Source organism: Rhinopithecus roxellana, chromosome 21, assembly GCF_007565055.1.
Source record: "Rhinopithecus roxellana isolate Shanxi Qingling chromosome 21, ASM756505v1, whole genome shotgun sequence".
Lineage (NCBI taxonomy): Eukaryota > Metazoa > Chordata > Mammalia > Primates > Cercopithecidae > Rhinopithecus > Rhinopithecus roxellana.
Window position 1 is genome coordinate 10,269,172 of NC_044569.1, and position 17,518 is coordinate 10,286,689.

The window sequence follows — 17,518 nt, forward strand, 5'->3', positions numbered from 1 at the left end:
GGTTACTAAACTTTTTTCCAACCATGGCAATTTATCTCACCTTCTGGTATTCAAATGTGATTACATGACAGAATACACTGTTGCCATGGCCCTTGCTTCTTTCGGGGCAAAGGTTTGATTTCCTTAGCATAATTTTGTCTCAGAAGTCTGTGATTCTCCAGAGAGGGACTGAGTCTGGTTCAACATGTATCTTCAGCTCCGGGAGGAAGCTGTGTGTGTCTCTTGTAAACTCAGGCATACGCTGGGTGAATCACAGCTCACAGGTGCATCTCAGCTCAAGAAGAGCTCCTCCTGAGACTCCACCTAAGACCTACCTGGGGGGAGCTGGGGACTCCCTTCCTTCCTACTTGTAGAAAACATGGGAAAGGGAGAAAGATTTGTTGGGCAGAAAGCTTGTATTTAATCACTTCAGCCTGGATCACATATTTTCCCTTTGGTCCCTAGAAAACTGAACCAATCTGTTCTACTTACACATATCTGATTTTTAAAACCCTGATTTATGACACATTCATGCATCCTCATTGTAGTAGTATTTAGATCAGTGTTCAGCTGGGTAGTCCTGGCTGCAGTATCAAAGAGATTAATGGGTTTTTCCTTTGAATTATTATTCCCATTGTTTTCATGTTAAAGTGACTTACCACACAGAGATATATCTCTTGTGGGATTAAAAAGAAAGACTCTATTCAATGTTTTCTGTCTGTCTACACAGCAACATGTGGCTTTTAGGACAGATGAACTTATGGCTTGGAAATTAAAGTTGATTTCAAAGATTGTATGTTTCCGCGTTTAAAATCCTGTTACTAGGTAAGAATCCCCAAAAGTGAGACCTAGTTTTAGTTTATTTTGGGGGCCAAAAATAAAAACTAAAAGATTTTCATCACTGAGAAAAAAAATATGAACTTGTTTCATTTGTTGATAACACTTAGCTCTATAAAAGTTGAGCTATGAATTTTGATAATATTCAATTCTTTTACAATAAAGCAGCCAATGAACAGCATCAATAACAGTACAAAAATCAACTTTTTCTTCACTTAGCTTTGAATTAATTTTTGTGTGTGTTTCAATACCAATTTTCAAAAATTATAAGGAAACATAAATGTGAAGCCAGTTGGGTCAGGGAAGGGGTTTCCCGGTGATCACTGTCTGACAGCTCATCTTTACAGGCTTTTGTCAGTAGTTCTGAAAGGTATTCAAGCAGAGGTTCCATAGGAGAATTTGCCACGATTTTTAGAAACTTTACAACACACAATTTTGTTGAATTTGCATTCAAATAAATGCTAGCTTAAAAAAAACAGCTGCTTGTTTCTATGACAATAGGCATAGTGAAATGATGCTCGCACAGATGTAATGATGAATGTCACCCTGTTATTGCTGTTATTTTTTTCCTTGAACAATTCATCAAATTCTTCTGTGCTATCTATCATTCAACTATTTGATATGCCTCAGTAGACAAAACTATGTCACAGAAGTCGAAAGGATGTTTTGATAATACTAAGAAACCAAAAGACATTATTCTATTGTTAGCCCTGAGACAGTATTTATTGACTTTGCTAATTGGATAATCAGTGTCCTTCTATAATTCAGTAGTAAAATATTTAATAGCTAATCAAGAATAGAATTCTGTGTTTGTCTTATAATCAATGCATGTTTCAAAATACTTATTGTTTTTAATAAAGATAATTTTTAAATGTAATGCTGTGTCTTAACATATAACATATAAACTGGAAAGGTCCAACTCATTGTAAAGCTAAATCCTCAAACTATATATAATTCAAAAACTTATTTTTACAATTTTCTTCTATATAACAACCATTATAACTACTGAAAGCATTAAACTTCTTAAAATATATTATGTAAGTATGCATTTTTAAATACTAGATAGCCTACATTATCATGAGAATTTCTAATTAAAAATTACTAACAAACATATATACTACCTCATATAAAGTGATTACACCATATGTTTGAGTTGGTTCTCTCCACTGAAGAAATATCTTCTCTTCAAAGGTACTTCCTTGTATGGATTCAGTGGGAACAGCACCTGGGACTAAAGGAGGGTGGGAGGAAATAAATGTTTAAGTAATAAACAATTAAAAAGTAGATTTTTCTAGACTTGGTAGGTTTTAACCTTCTATTGAGAGAAAAGATTTTTATAGTCCACACATATACTCAATTTTTCTTTAAAAATCTGGAACCTTAAACCATTTTAGCTACACTGTCCTGATTAAAAGAATAACTTTATCATTTTTTTCTTAAAAGCTTTAATCAATTAGACAGAGCTCAGTCCCATCTATTAAATAAACGTTTTTACTTTTCCAAAAGAAATGAGGAAGGATTTGAAGTGATGAGAATTCTCACATACTCCTTGTGGGAGTGTAAACTGGTAGAGATATATTGGAAAATCATTAATAGTATTTAGTAAAGCTGAAGATGCACAGAACATATGACCCAATGGTCCCACATGCAGGTATATTCTCTAGTAAAATTCTCGCATATATGCACCAGCAGACATATACAAAAATGTTCACAAAGCAGTGATTTTTTAAATAACAATAAATGAGAAACAAATCAAATGGTTTAATAAGTTATGTTATACAATAAAGTACTGAAAAGACTGAAAGTAAATAACAGTTATGTATCACATGGATTCAAGTTATAACCATAACACTGAATGATAAAACCATGCCAAAAATATATATAAGCTACTGTACTAATACATCTATTAAAATTCATACAAAGTAGAAGTTGATATAGACAAAATAACAATATAGTCTTTAAACATTATTTTATTTGTTAATACTATATGTGATTTGGGGGAAGTTTGATGCCATTTTTCAAAACTTAAAATACATAACACCTTCTTATAAGTTTGCAAAAATCTAACAAAAGTGAAGATGTTATTTGCCAACTTTCTATAAAATAATATTCAATATAATTAAAAAATATTATTTATCCCATCATTTTAAATGTAGTGTTTTAGTATGCTTCACGTTATATACAATTTAGTGTACTAGTAAGTCTATCTTATTTACAAAATAGCTATACTGTTTATAAATATGCATATATTTGGGGATGCATGATCAAATTTTTTGGTGATGAAGTTAATGACCAATAAGTGGGTCAGAGAGAACTCACCTGATTTCAAAACTGACTGCAAAGCTACAGATTCCATATATATATACACACACACACACACACACACACATATAAATACATACATATGTATGGAATCAAACTGAGAATCCCAGTACTCAAGAAGCCCTTACATTTGCAGTAAACTGATTTTTAGTAAGAGTACCATGAAAATTCAATGAGGATAGAATAATCTTGTCAACAAACGCTACTGGCACAACTAGGTATCCACATGCACAAGAATGAAGTTGGATTTCTACCTCACACCACATATAACAATTAACTCTGAATAGTTTAAAGACTTAACTATAAGAACTAAAACTATAAAACTCTTAAAGAAAGCATACATATAAATAAATCTTCACGACCTTGGATCGGGCAACAATTTCTTAGGCATGACACCAAAAGCAAAAGCAATGAAAGAAAATCTAGATCAAATGTACATTATCACAATGAAAACCTTTTGGGTATCAAACGGCACTATTAAGAAAAGACAAGACACAGAATGGGAGAAGGTTTCTGCATATCATATATATGATAAGAGATTTGTATCTAGAATATAAAAGGAGCTATATTAACACCCAGTAATAAGATAACAAATAGTACAATTAGAAATGAGCAAAGGACCTGAATAAACACTTTTCCAAAAAAGACAAATAGTCAATAAGCACAGGAAAAGATACTCAGTATCATTAGCTAGCAAGAAACTGTAAATCAAAACCATAATGAGATATCACCTCATACCCACTAACATTGCTATAATGAAAAGACAAGTGCTGGCAAGAAGGAAGAGTAATCGGAAACCCCACACCCTGCTGGAGGGAAGGTGAAGTCATGCCACTACTTTGAAAACACTCTGGCAGTGCCTCAATTGGTTAAACACAGGTAGATTTACAACATAACCCAACAATTTCACTCCTAGCTATGTACTCAGGAAAAGAGAAAAAAAATGTTAATTCAAAAACTTGTTCATGAATATACATAGCAGTATTATTTATAATACCCAAAAAGTGAAAACAACCCAAATATTTATCAAATGGTGAACGGACAAAAATCTCAATCAACTTTTTTAAAGGGGGTTGGAGAAACTGTTTTAGATTGTGAGAGGGTATGATTAGTTTTTTAATGACTGCTAAGACTATCACGGATTGGAAAGCCTGCCTAGAATTTCAAAAGGACTCATAAACAGTACGCCTTTTTTTGAGATGAGGGGCGACTTACATGTAAATGTAGAACATTTACAGTTATTCCAATTAAAGTGTTGTTTGGCAGAAAAAAAAATCCTGATTCATATGGGAGGCCTGGGTTCTGATTTAAGACTATCTAACGATTAAATTATGCAATTTGGACAAATCATTGAACCTCTTTAGGTCTCATTGGCCTCATTCCTAAAATGAAGTTGGATTAAGTTGATTTTTTGTTTTTTGGAAATAGGGTCTTGCTCTGTCATCTGGGCTGGAGTGCATTGGGGCTACCATTGCATACTGCAGCCTCAACCTCCCAGGTTTAAGTGATCTCTCACCTCAACCTTCTGAGTAGTTGGCACCATAGGTACACACCAGCATGCCAGCTAATTTATTTTTACTTTTTGTAGTGATAGGGTCTCATTATGTTTCCCAGGCTGGTCTCAAACTCCTGGGCTCAAGCGATCCCCTCCTGCCTTGGCCTCCCAAAGTGCTGGGATTATGGGCATGTGTCACTATACCCAGCCAAGTTAATTTTGACATTCAAACTCTAAATAGTACATAAATACGAAAATAATTGTTAGTCCTATGTTGAAGAAATTTATATACGACTACGCTGAAGCAACAAAAAACATTAGAAATGACAACATTAGGTGAGTTCTAAGAACACTGGAATTCCAAGCTCTGAGACTAAAATGTTCATCATAATTAGAAGCTGAACTAAAACCGGCTATGCCTGAGAAAAATCAGCTAAGTCTCTTCCTCTTAATCCTGAAAGTGTTTATGATGATGGCATCATCAGTTTTCTCACAGCACCAAGATAATTAAGACGAGTGACTCTATTTTGTGACGGTATTTATTTTTTCTTTTTAAGTGAAAGCAAGTTTATTAAGAAAGCAAAGGAATAAAAGAATGGCTACTCCATAGGCGGAGCAGCCAATGATATTTCTTATTTGAAAATATGTATTAACCCATGTGCAGGTGTAAGGAAGGTGAAAAGTTACAAAAAACAAATATTTGTTATACCCTAGAACTTAAAGTATTAAAAAAAAACCATTCTTTTTAATTAAAAAAAAAGAAAAAAACAAATATTTGTTTTATTCAATTTGTATAAAAGAAAATACTAACAGTAACATGACATAGGAGGTATTCAAAATCATGTTAGGCAGAGGATATCTCAGAAGGATGAACTTATTAGAATGTACTGGTGGTGACCCTGTGATAGATGGCAGTAGAATAGTTGACAGGAAACCCTAAAGGGGATTCAGATAATCACTTTAAGATCAGAGAAAGACAATGTAAATTAAAACAATATGAATAAATAATTAATATACTACTAATTAAGTTAGGGAAGATAGTACCTCATAGTAACTTAGGTCTAGTACCTATTTTAAGAAGTTCTGGGAATGCAGGATCTGGTATATAAAGTCATAATACCTATGTTTGTACAACTTATCCCTGGGCTATATAGGATTCTACTAACATTAATGAAAGGTAAATTTTTTTCCCCCACACGATTTCTGATGAAATAAACTATATTTCAATACAAGTATTATACTACAATGAAATTCACAACGTTCAATGAATTATAACGTTTGTTAATGGATAAACACAGTGATTCCCCAATTCTTTTCTCTACAAACTGGATATTGTTTGACAATTATTCTATTTCTTTCTTCTCTCTGCCTTTTCTGAAGTATTTCTTTTGGAGGGGTTATGAAATATAACTTGAAATTAAACTTTTTTCTAATTAAGAAATGCTAGTGTGCTAGGAAAACAATAGATTTTTATTTCAAAGTAATGCATGCTCCAGCTTCAGGGACTAGCAAGATAATTTAAACAAACAACAACAACAAAAAAACAAAGTAATTCTGTCCTCATGTTTTGATGGAACTTAACAAAATTCCTGGCTCATGACAGTTCTCAGTTTGAAAGCCATAGTGTTCAATAGGTTCATGCTTCAGCAATACGTATCTGAAAGTGACTGCATTTTATTTCTCTCATTGTTGTGACCATTATCGTTTATTAAAACATGAATTAAATGCTTATCAACAATACTTTATTATTTCAGTTAAAGACTTATAAGGTATTTGGGGGTGTTTATTACTTACTCAATATCACACATATTGCTATAAAAGAAAAACAGTACTTCTTGTCAAATAGTTTACAATAAAAAGAAAAAATACATATAAATACATAATGAGGGAGCAAAGAAGAATCATAATGAGTGGCCATGAATCATTACAACACTAAGAAAGGACCCTTTCTGACAGTTACAACCAGCTCTCCATGTAAATTTCTTCTATCCCTAATATATCTAAGAATTGTTATTATTCTCACTTCTCAGATCAGGAAATTGAGGGTCAGAGATAAGGATCTTATGAAGTACAAATTAGGTCAGAAGGATGTGAGTAACACGGACTGAAGAGCTGGAGACAGCTATGTGAAGGACCTGAAATGTGAGGAGAACTTCAGCGGGTACCAGAGCAGGCGAGCCTGAGAAGCAGCCAGTAACACGGACTGAAGAGCTGGAGACAGCTATGTGAAGGACCTGAAATGTGAGGAGAACTTCAGCGGGTACCAGAGCAGGCGAGCCTGAGAAGCGGCCAAGGAGAACAATCAGGCAATGATGGGGAGCCCAGGATGCACAGAGCAGGCACAGGGACCAGCACTCAGGGATGGCTTTGCAGAACAAGCTGCTGTGAAGGAGAAGTTATTACTCCTAGAATATAAGCCAAGAATATAGAAGACCTTGACAGCCAAGGCACTGGAATGAAGATTAAGTCGAACAGCCACTGAAGACTCTTGTAGAGAGAGCCAAGATGAAAATGTATTTTTAAGATTAGTTAGTGAGTGAGTAGAGGGGCATTAGAATAGAAAAAGGCTGGAACCACAAAGCAAAGGTAGAAACAATTATATAAATTTCAACATAAAATAATAAGGATTTAAATACAGGCAATGGAAATTGACAGAAAAGAACAATCTAAAACTTTGGAAGTAGAAACAACTTAACAAGTAGAAATGTTAGGACCAGAGTCAATAGAGACATATAGGGCGGGAAGGAGCCAGCCATGATTTGATGACAATGTGGACACCATCTTCTCCTCTTCTGGGAGATGAGAGAGAGTTAGAAGAAACAGAAATAGAGCTTCTGGTCTCAGCCTTGACTGAGTGGCTTCCACCAAACTTAGACTCCCTTCCAAATGACTGCTTGAGAGGAACCAACACAAGCAGGACTTGACGGACAATACAAGAAGAAAGAGAGGATGTGCAGTGAGCTCCTCATCTACTCTAGCTACTTCTACATTTTTCTTCTACAGAAATATGCAAGTGCTGGGTAGGTAGAAACACTCAAAAATACTTTTTTAGTTCTTTAAATGAAACGATAAAGTATTATAAACGTTTAACTCATGATTTAATCAATGGTCAAAATTACATTATCAGTTACATAAAGAAACAAAAAGCGAAACAACTATTTTTCTTAAAAATAGTTCATTCGTTTAATGAGCTTCCTACATTCTTTGTCACTTATTTTGATGCCTGAAAAGTGATTTTTAAGTCAAATGTATGATACACTACCACTGTATTTTATGTACTATATGAATATGCTATTATTTATACAAGAGTTCCCCGTATCATCTGTGTAAAGAAACATTTACATCCATGCTATGAGGTTCAAAGCATAATTTTACTGTTTTAAGTTATTATGGAGGTTTTCTGTATATTTGCTTTTTTGATGCGTTACTGGTAACATGCATGGTTTATTTGTTAAGTAGTCATTTATTAAAGTAACATCCAGTTTTAACCTTGTTCCTGTGGAGAAAAATGATCTATTTCATGACCACCAACATAGTTTCTCAAGACTATGTTGAAAAGCAAGGGCAGGCTCTATTTTGTGCTGAAATTTTATCTGAACTATAAAAAATGTTTCAGAATGCCATTTAAATATATTTAGATTAATATTTTATATAAATAATCTAATACCCAAAGTAACAATTTTTCAGTCCAATGATTTTATCTAAATAACCTAATACCCAAAACAACAATTTTTCAGCCCAGTGAAATAAAACTTGAATGAAGAACTATTGAGAGCAATATGGAATGATTATATATAGGAAAGTAACTATATGAGTAATAAAAAACAACATTTCTACATCTCTACTCCCTTTTCCCTCTTTCAATCAGTGCTTAAGAATACAGATTACAGATACACATTTGTGTTGTTCTACAATGTAAGTAGTTCTTTCTTCCATCTTCATAGCAAAGATCTCAAAACAAAAGTTGCTTTTTGAAAGAACATGTTTTACATAAACATATCATTTAAGGTACTCACGGTCTTCATCTGTCTGCACTATGAGCTCCTGGCTTTCCTTCCGGCCCTCTGGGTTCATGAGGATCAGTTTCACACTGACATTGGTGTATGGTGACAGGTTAGTGATCGTGTGTTGGGGGTGTGAGTTTTCTGTATCCCAGCTTACTTCTTCTCGCACTTGTTCTTGTCCTCCAACTTGGTAACAGTAGTGGACAGTGAGATTATAACTGTGGCAACGAGTTACATTATATCCAAATGGCTCCCAGCGGATAGTGATTTGCCGAGATTTGACCTCCACTACTTCCAGTTTCCTTGGGCCTCGCATGGGATCTATTTAGAAAAGAAGACCAAAGAAAACATGAGAGAGAAGAAAGATAAAGGCTCAGGTCAATCCCAAAGGTCACAGATATTCCCAGTTGTCCCCAACACCTGGTTTCCTCTTCTTCCTGGATAATAAATCTCTAAATCTTGGCTAGGCATTTGGCTACCCAGAATAAAGATGAAAGTTTCCATTATTTTCTGCAGATAGATGTGGCCATGTGCCTAAGTTCTGAAGAATGGTATATAAGATGAAATGTCCAAAACAGTTTCTGAGAGGTGTTCTTATAAGGCAGGGGCTCACCATCTTTGGTCCTTCTTCTTTCCTATTAGCTGGATGGAGGATATGACATTTGGAGCTCAGGCAGCCACGGTGAACCATAAAGCACTTAAACGTTAAGAATTCAAAGCACTGATGAAGGACGAGCCAGGGTCTCTGATATCACTGAGCTACCATACCGACCCTGACCTTCCCACCTCCAAACTTTTCATTAGAAAAAATTAAATGCTATCTTATTTAAGCTTCTTTTCCTCTGGGTCTCTGAATAAATAAACCAATCTTAATACTGATACATGTGTTTTTTCTTTAAGCATTAATTTATAATTATGTAATTGGAAAACATAAGAGTAAAAGCTCAAGAATTATCCATGAAATAATATAATAAGAGAATATAAACTTATGAGCAGAACAGGTGTTTCTGAATTTCAGTCAGAATAGAATTCCACGCAATCAATTCTAAAGTAATTCTTGCCTATTCATGACAATTTCTTAGTATTCTTCTTTTAGCACCAGCTCCAGGTATATTTTCAAGCTTAGAAATCTAAATGACATGGAGAGAATATAAGCATTTTTGCATGGTTTAAAACAAAATACATGCAGAGAAAGCTTAGATTTGTTTATGAAATCATGACGAAAATAAATACTACTACGTGAATAACATTTACCCAGCACTTGTACCATGCACCGCTACAAAAAAATTTAGCATTCAGGGTTTTAGGAAAAGCCTAACCTAAAATGTTTTGTGTTATACATCCAGAGGCCATTTGATTCATAATTTTGATTTTTGTTTGTCTGAAGTGTGCCCACCAAATAGGAATGTAAAGAGATCTACAATTGAGAAGGGACAATAAACTTGAGATATAAAAGCTACAGTTTATGGCACACTTACTATGTGTGAGTTGCTTTCTATGTATTTCCTATTCCTTACAATAATCCTGTAAATATTTTTATTTCTGATATATAGAGACGAAAATTGTGACCAAGGTAGGCTCAATAACTTGATCAGGGTCGGGGTTTGCTGTGGCACTCGAATTTGGATCTGACAACCACAAATCATGCTGCCCCCACTCCACTGTTGGTCTCTACCAAACTAAAGAGAATCAAATAAGAAGAAATTAGGATACTAAGATACTAAGACTTCACCTAAAACATGACTCAAAAATGTTCAATATAATAAAGATCCAATGTATTTAAACTTGAGTCAAAAGTGTTGGAGGAACTCTTCTCCCTTTTCCTGCTAATTCCATAGAAGTGAGGGTCAAGGCCATATTCCCCAGTTCAGCTGTACCAGAGAGCCTGGTCTGCACTTCAGGGTGCTGCAAAATTGTCTGGACTATTGTTGAAGTTCACTTCTTGATTCCTATTTGCGCATAAATTCTTTGTGTCTGTTTTCTCCATCATTTATGCCATAGAGAGAACCTAAAATCCCCCCTTTTTACTTGCAACCTCTAACAAATGAAAATGTTTAAAGTGGAATAATGTTAAATATGCAATGTAGAATTTACCAGATATCTGCTGTAATCATAAAATGGGATTAATAAAGATCACTCATGCTACTCTGTCCTGTAATAAATCTAAGAACCAAGGATGAAAACTCCTCGAAGAAATCGTGAGTGGCATTCTCATGGAATGTTCCTTATTACAAAATTAATTTTTCATATTTAAATTACTTCTGTAGGGAAAATGTCATAAATAAAATTACTTAGAAATAACATTGAAGGTTTTTTCCCAGATTAGTAACTTTTACAATTTAATGGAAATGTATAATTTTATACAATGCTTCATTAGTTGAATGTTTATAAAATCTTCTAATAAGCTCCAGATCCCTTATACATAAACAGATCAACAAGTGTCCCTCTGCCCTTTTCCTTATTAATCCCAGGCCTCCTATTCATCATAGGACTGTTCTAATGCGTTTTCCTAAGGTTTTCATCAGTTTTACTGACTAATAAAATGACTGAAGGCTTCAGATATTAGTTTAAACAAGATTAGTTTAAACAATTCTAACTTAATTTCAATGGAAAACTATTTTCCACTGCATAAATAAGTCTGCATCATTCGGTATTTCTTATCCAAGAAAATATATACTTAAATTAAAACGCAAGATTAAAGACAAAGGCTTCTATCTACTGGTCAAGTAGTCTTGAAACGCATGCTCCCTTTCTCTGTAAGTACCTTTCAGAATTCCATCAAGGTAAAATTAAGTCTCAGTTTCCCATACATTTGCCAAGTACTATAGCTAAGCATAACACAAAACAATCATTTCTATGACAAAGGCTCTAAATTGCCTATTGTCATGAGTGGTAATCAGACAGGAGACAGAGGCTGTATGAGGTCTAAATCTTAGATGAAAGGAGAGTGGCACTCGCTGGCTTCCATCTTTATGTCAAAGCAAAACTACAGTTAACCAAAGCAAAACTATCTTACAGAAGCTTTCGCAGAGTATTTTCCTTTGTGCCCTCTGTGAGCCTTTGACTCTGGTCCGTAGTTCTGCTTTGCCTACTAATTTGTTGCTATCACCAGGGCAGGGTCAATATCAATGGGGGTAAGAAGGGTCATATCAACATAGGATAGGGATGAAGGCTTCTTTGACTCTGATTCTCATTTGTCAAAAGCTTACAGGATAAGTTAAATGAACACCATGACACAGGGACATGGTCCACTTCAGATAGAGTACTGTCATTTTCTCTTACTAGGGTCCAAAGGCAAAGTTAAGTGAGTTGGGGAAATGGCTGGTAAAGCAGATACATACAATAACATAAATGAAATTCCATGTGCTACCATGTACCTATGAGAGCAGCCTCCTTTAATGATAAGTGTTGATAGGCTATGACCAATGACTAGGGAAATCTGACAATTCTTTTAACTCACACTAAGCAAACTGCCTGATTTCAATGCTTCTTTGTTTTCACTTTTTTTCTGCCATTCTGCAAAATTAAATTCTGATCCAGCAATGGATTTATAATAATTACATCTTGAGTTAGTGTTTTATAATACCGTTGTTTGCAATGTTTCTGCAGAACGATTTCCATTACTGTGCTGCTAACTGTGAATGAGGCATTCCACAGGGACATTTACTCTAGTGAGTTATACTGATGATCCTGAACACTCTGAAGGGCATCACTGTAGAAATATATCACCTTGTAGGAAACAAATGGCAACTTCATAACCAGAAATGTGTAATTTTGGTAGGCTAGTTGCAATTCACACTGCATTTCTGGAGTAGAATACAAACACTGCCCCCCAAAAACTTGGCATAGCATTACAAGCATTCTATGTGCACAATACATATCTCTTACAGTTAGATAACAGGGTAACAAATTGTATTCATAGGACCACACTGGTTGTAGGAAATTTCTCCTCTTTCCTCACAATCCTGAAGATGCTACTGAGAATGGAATTGATTCCAAGGCCATTTTTCTTCACACTCACACCCTCTGACCACACTGATGCCTCCCTGCTTCCCTGAAAGGGTATCATGACAGGCCCCATTGGCATGAATCATGAGGCCAGGCAGTCCACCGTGGGCCCACTGACTCATGATAAGAGATGAGAATGGCCTCCCTACGGAGAAGCACGCTGGAAGCTCAGTCAGTGAGCTCTTACCGACTCTCCCACTGATGCCTGCAGCATTTTTCATTCTGTTCTTTTTCTGCCAGTTTGAGCAAGGTTTCCAGCAGAGAAGTCTGACAGTTGCAGTCCTGACCTAAGGGACCAGCAAGCCCACTTCTAGCCTCCAGCACTTCGGCATCCTATTTAATCAGTGATCCTGGCTCCTTCTACATTTGGTCCTATTTTTCTACGAACAAGGGCAAAAACTGACTGATAGGATCAATTTCCATTGCAGGTTCAATTCACAGCTCATTTCTTTGGAACTCTGCACTTTACCTTCTATTGCTACTACAGTGCTTTTTCAGAAACTCAATTTCAGAACCTGTGAGAGATATTTGGGTGTAATTTTAGGATCCTGTCATTGATAATCAAAAACATAGATTACAACCAATGCTCCCACTAATAGGTTTCTTTTTTCTACCTCTCCAAGAACTCTACGGAGGTCTATTACAATAAAGGGAATAACAACCAGAATGGCATGGTGGGCCCCTTCAGGACCTCCAGCTATTGTACTTCTGCCTCACCAGTCACACTAGAGGGTGACAAAATAATGAAGCAATAGCTCCCTTTACTTTACTATTTAGTGGAATCAGAGCAAAGGTCTGAGTAACTAACATTATAGTGACCTACCCCAAAATTCAGTATTCCTAAGCAGCAACAATTCTGGGTACATGGCCTTGCTTTTAGGTGAAGTAGTTAAAGGCTTTCAATTGGTCAGTGCTTTCCAGACTTTAAAAAGTACCTTGTCAGTCAAGCTGAAATTGCTGGAATACAACAATCTTTAATTTACACTGCCCTACAGGCATCTATGTAATGGTGATGTAATGGAATGAATTCAAACTTATCCTAAGAATTATATAAATTTGAATATATTTTTCCTCCAAAATACTTTTCATAGATAGCACATTAATAGTTTTCACATTTTATCATAATCAGAATAAAAAAATGCCCTTGGAAACAATCTGCTTTTCTTAAATAAATCATACAATCCTCTATAAGGGAGAATAGTATCTTCCTAACAAATAGGCCAAATTTCAAAAACAGTACTCATTTAAGAGAAAGAAAAAAAAAATAGTCTTACAGAATAAATGAAGGAAAGTGTAACAATGCCAAAGTCTACACAAAATCATTCTACTTCATTTCTTGGTTTAAGATGGACATAGTCTCACCATGTCTTTCAGGTATTCCAAATGCTTGTTTGAACTCCGCCTAAATTGTAAAGGTAAGTAAACTACTGCCCCATCTTGCTGGGAAATAGATTATCCACATAGCAACTGAATGATTTAATTTAAATTATTAAGTTTAAAATTTAAAAAACTAATCATTTATTTTCCATCATATTTGAAAGCTGGAATTCCCATTCACATGTTATGGCAAACATGCAGAAATATCTTCTATAATAAAATGACTAAGATACACACTTATGGTAAGAACACAGATCTCAGATAAGGGAAGATAACACTCTAAACATAGGCCACAACTGACAGCCTAGAGGCAGCACTCCCCAGCGGTGTTACCTAATGCTGAATGTTAGGTAATGCAGTATGTCCAAATGCTTTGCTTAGTTCTTGGTTTGGCTTGTATATTTTAAAAATAAAGTAAAAGAATACATAGTGGACCCTGGGCTAGTCATCCAAGGTCCCTGGTTTCAGAATAATTCCACCAAATCTTTCAGGATAAATATTTTGAGAATTTTTTTTCAGTTTAAATTTTTATTTTTATTTGATTATACTTTAAGTTCTAGGGTACGTGTGCACAACATGCAGGTTTGTTACATCTGTATACATGTGCCATGTTGGTATGCTGCACCCATTAACTCGTCATTTACATTAGGTATATCTCCTAATGCTATCCCTCCCCGCTCCCCCCACCTCACGACAGGCCCTGGCGTGTGATGTTCCCCACCCTGTGTCCAAGTGTTCTCATTGTCCAATTCCCACCTATGTGTGAGAACATGTGATGTTTGGTTTTCTGTCCCTGTGACAGTTTGCTCAGAATGAAAAGTTTAAATTTTTAAGTAAAAAGCTTGCTGAATGCTGAAAGTTCAGACTTCACCAATGCCATATATCCATATTGCATTACTGTACTTGTACCCCTAAATCCATAAAAAATAAAAGTGTTATTGAATAGAGGTGGGAAAAAGAGGGGTAGAAGTTTACTGTTGATACTTTCCAAAACAAAGAAATCTGGATATTGATAGGGCACTCAATAATAACATGTCATATTTTATTCTCCCTGAATGATGAACTGTAGAAAAATAAGGTTAGAAGTGTCACAATGATTGAAATATGTTTTCATTTTAAACAGAATAATTTTTTGTTGGTGTTTAGGGTTTTTGAAATTTTAAGTAATAAAACCTCTAAAACACATTGAAAAGTATAAAATAAAACAATATTCTGTGTATCCACTAATATCAAATGTTAACATTTTTTTTTTTTTTTTTTTTTTTTTTTTTTTTTTTTTTTTGAGGCGGAGTCTCGCTCTGTCGCCCGGACTGGAGTGCAGTGGCCGGATCTCAGCTCACTGCAAGCTCCGCCTCCCGGGTTTACGCCATTCTCCTGCCTCAGCCTCCCGAGTAGCTGGGACTACAGGCGCCCGCCACCTCGCCCGGCTAGTTTTTTTGTATTTTTAGTAGAGAGGGGGTTTCACTGTGTTAGCCAGGATGGTCTCGATCTCCTGACCTTGTGATCCGCCCGTCTCGGCCTCCCAAAGTGCTGGGACTACAGGCTTGAGCCACCGCGCCCGGCCAAATGTTAACATTTTATGTTTTGTTCCAGATCACTTTTTATTAAAGAAATAAAATATTACTGCTATAAAATTTTGCCACCTTCCTACTTACTATTCAAAGGTTATTATCTATCATTCCCAAACATGTTTTTGTACTTTTATTACATTTATCTAGGATGCTTAAAAATTTTCAAAAATGCTACTATTTTTTGCAACATGAGATTTCATTCAATATAGTGGAGTTGAAGCTATGTTAGTTTAACTGGTGTCTAGAATTACATTAAATAAATACAGTTTACTTATCCATTCCCCTACTGCAGAAAAGACAGCTGAGTCTACCTTTTCTCTATTACAAGCAGTGCTATGAGCAGCATCTTTGTCTGTATGTCCTCCTGGCCACAGTTTCCCTTAGTGCACATTGAAAGTGAGACTGTTGACTTGTAGACGTTATACATCTCTAAGTATAACAGATAATGTCAAACTTCTCTCCAAAAGAAAAACAATGTTCAGATGTTCCTTTTTTTTTTTTTTTTTTTTTTTTCCTAAAAAAGGTTGCATTTCAAGGCTATGGGCCTATACTGGCTCCAAAAGACAGATCTTAAAGCAATGGTTCCAGTTAAATGTAAATAAGCAAAGTCTAAAGTGCGTTTATCTTTTTTTTTTTTTTTTTTTGAGACGGAGTTTCACTCTTTCGACCAGGCTGGAGTGCAATGGCACAATCTCGGGTAACTGCAACCTCCGGTTTCAAGCAATTCTCCTGCTTCAGCCTCCCGAGTAGTAGGGAAAACTGGCATCCGCCACGACGCCCGGCTAATGTTGTATTTTAGAGTCGGAGTTTCACCATGTTGACCAGGCTGGTCTCGAACTCCTGACCTCGTGATCCTCCTGCCTTGGCCTCCCTAAGTGATGGGATTATAGGCACGAGCCACTGCAACCATCCCTAAAGTGTGATTATGAGTTGCATCATTTATATGGGATAGTATTTGAAATAGAGATCTACAATACATAGAACTATTTCTTTCTTTGGCTATACCAACTGTATTTGACAAAGGTTTATGTTAAGAATTTCTCCCAACAACCACTCATTATATCATATTATTATTGCGTTTGTATGAAAACAAAATATTCAAACTCATCAAATAATTAAATTACTAAATGAACAATACATCCATAAAGTAATTATTACAATTTCTGATTACAACAGAATGGCATATCATTTACTCTCAAGGACTCTCCCATTTGAAAACAACTAGATCCAGTATAAGACATTTTTTTAATTACACAGGATGTAGTGTGTCTCCAGCAATACCTTACACCATGTCCCTTGTCCAAAACAAAGGGTAAGGTGGAACTCTAGTTGTCTATATGAGCACTGGAATCCAAAGATTAAGCCACAGGCCAAGGGCAGGGAAGCCAAACATGATGTCCCCAAGCTAATCTCAGACAAACAACAGTTTGTAAAGTATCCACAGTCAGGACCATCTCCTGATTCCAGCAAACACAAACACAAACCTACAAACAAACTGATCCATAAATACAGGCCTCCTACTTTCACAAATAAAGCCCACCCAAATACAAGCTCACTAGTAAAGATTAACAAAAATAACGGAAAACAAGATGCCCTGACGGAGAGTCAACAGAGATAAGAAACAACAGATTCACATCCCTCAAATGACCAGATTCAGAATGTAAAATCTGTGTGCCACTTCCAAAATTAAAAACGTAATTACAAAAATGAACATGTAATACGTCACTGAAAATGACCAATTTTAAAAACAGCTAACATAACTTTTAGAAAGAATAATATCGTTGAAATAAAACAAAAACCTCAATGGATAGGACATTAATTATGTACTATATAAAACTAGACAGCAAGATTGGACACAACTTAAGAGAGAATTAGTGAAGTAGTGAATGGATCAGAGGAAGTTATCTAGAATGTAGCACAGAAAA

General features: G+C 35.5%; 1 protein-coding gene across 3 annotated transcripts in view; it reads right to left on the bottom strand.

Moving 5' to 3' along the window:
* Window positions 1-17,518, bottom strand: part of PTPRM (protein tyrosine phosphatase receptor type M) — an 848,823-nt gene that overhangs the window by 326,850 nt on the left and 504,455 nt on the right. For all 3 annotated transcript variants that reach the window (XM_030925938.1, XM_030925937.1, XM_030925936.1), the window contains exons 8-9: window positions 8,650-8,958; window positions 1,938-2,047 (exon numbers count right to left, since the gene is read on the bottom strand). In XM_030925938.1, coding sequence (XP_030781798.1) covers window positions 1,938-2,047; window positions 8,650-8,958 — 419 coding nt within the window. The remainder of the gene's footprint in view (window positions 1-1,937; window positions 2,048-8,649; window positions 8,959-17,518) is intronic.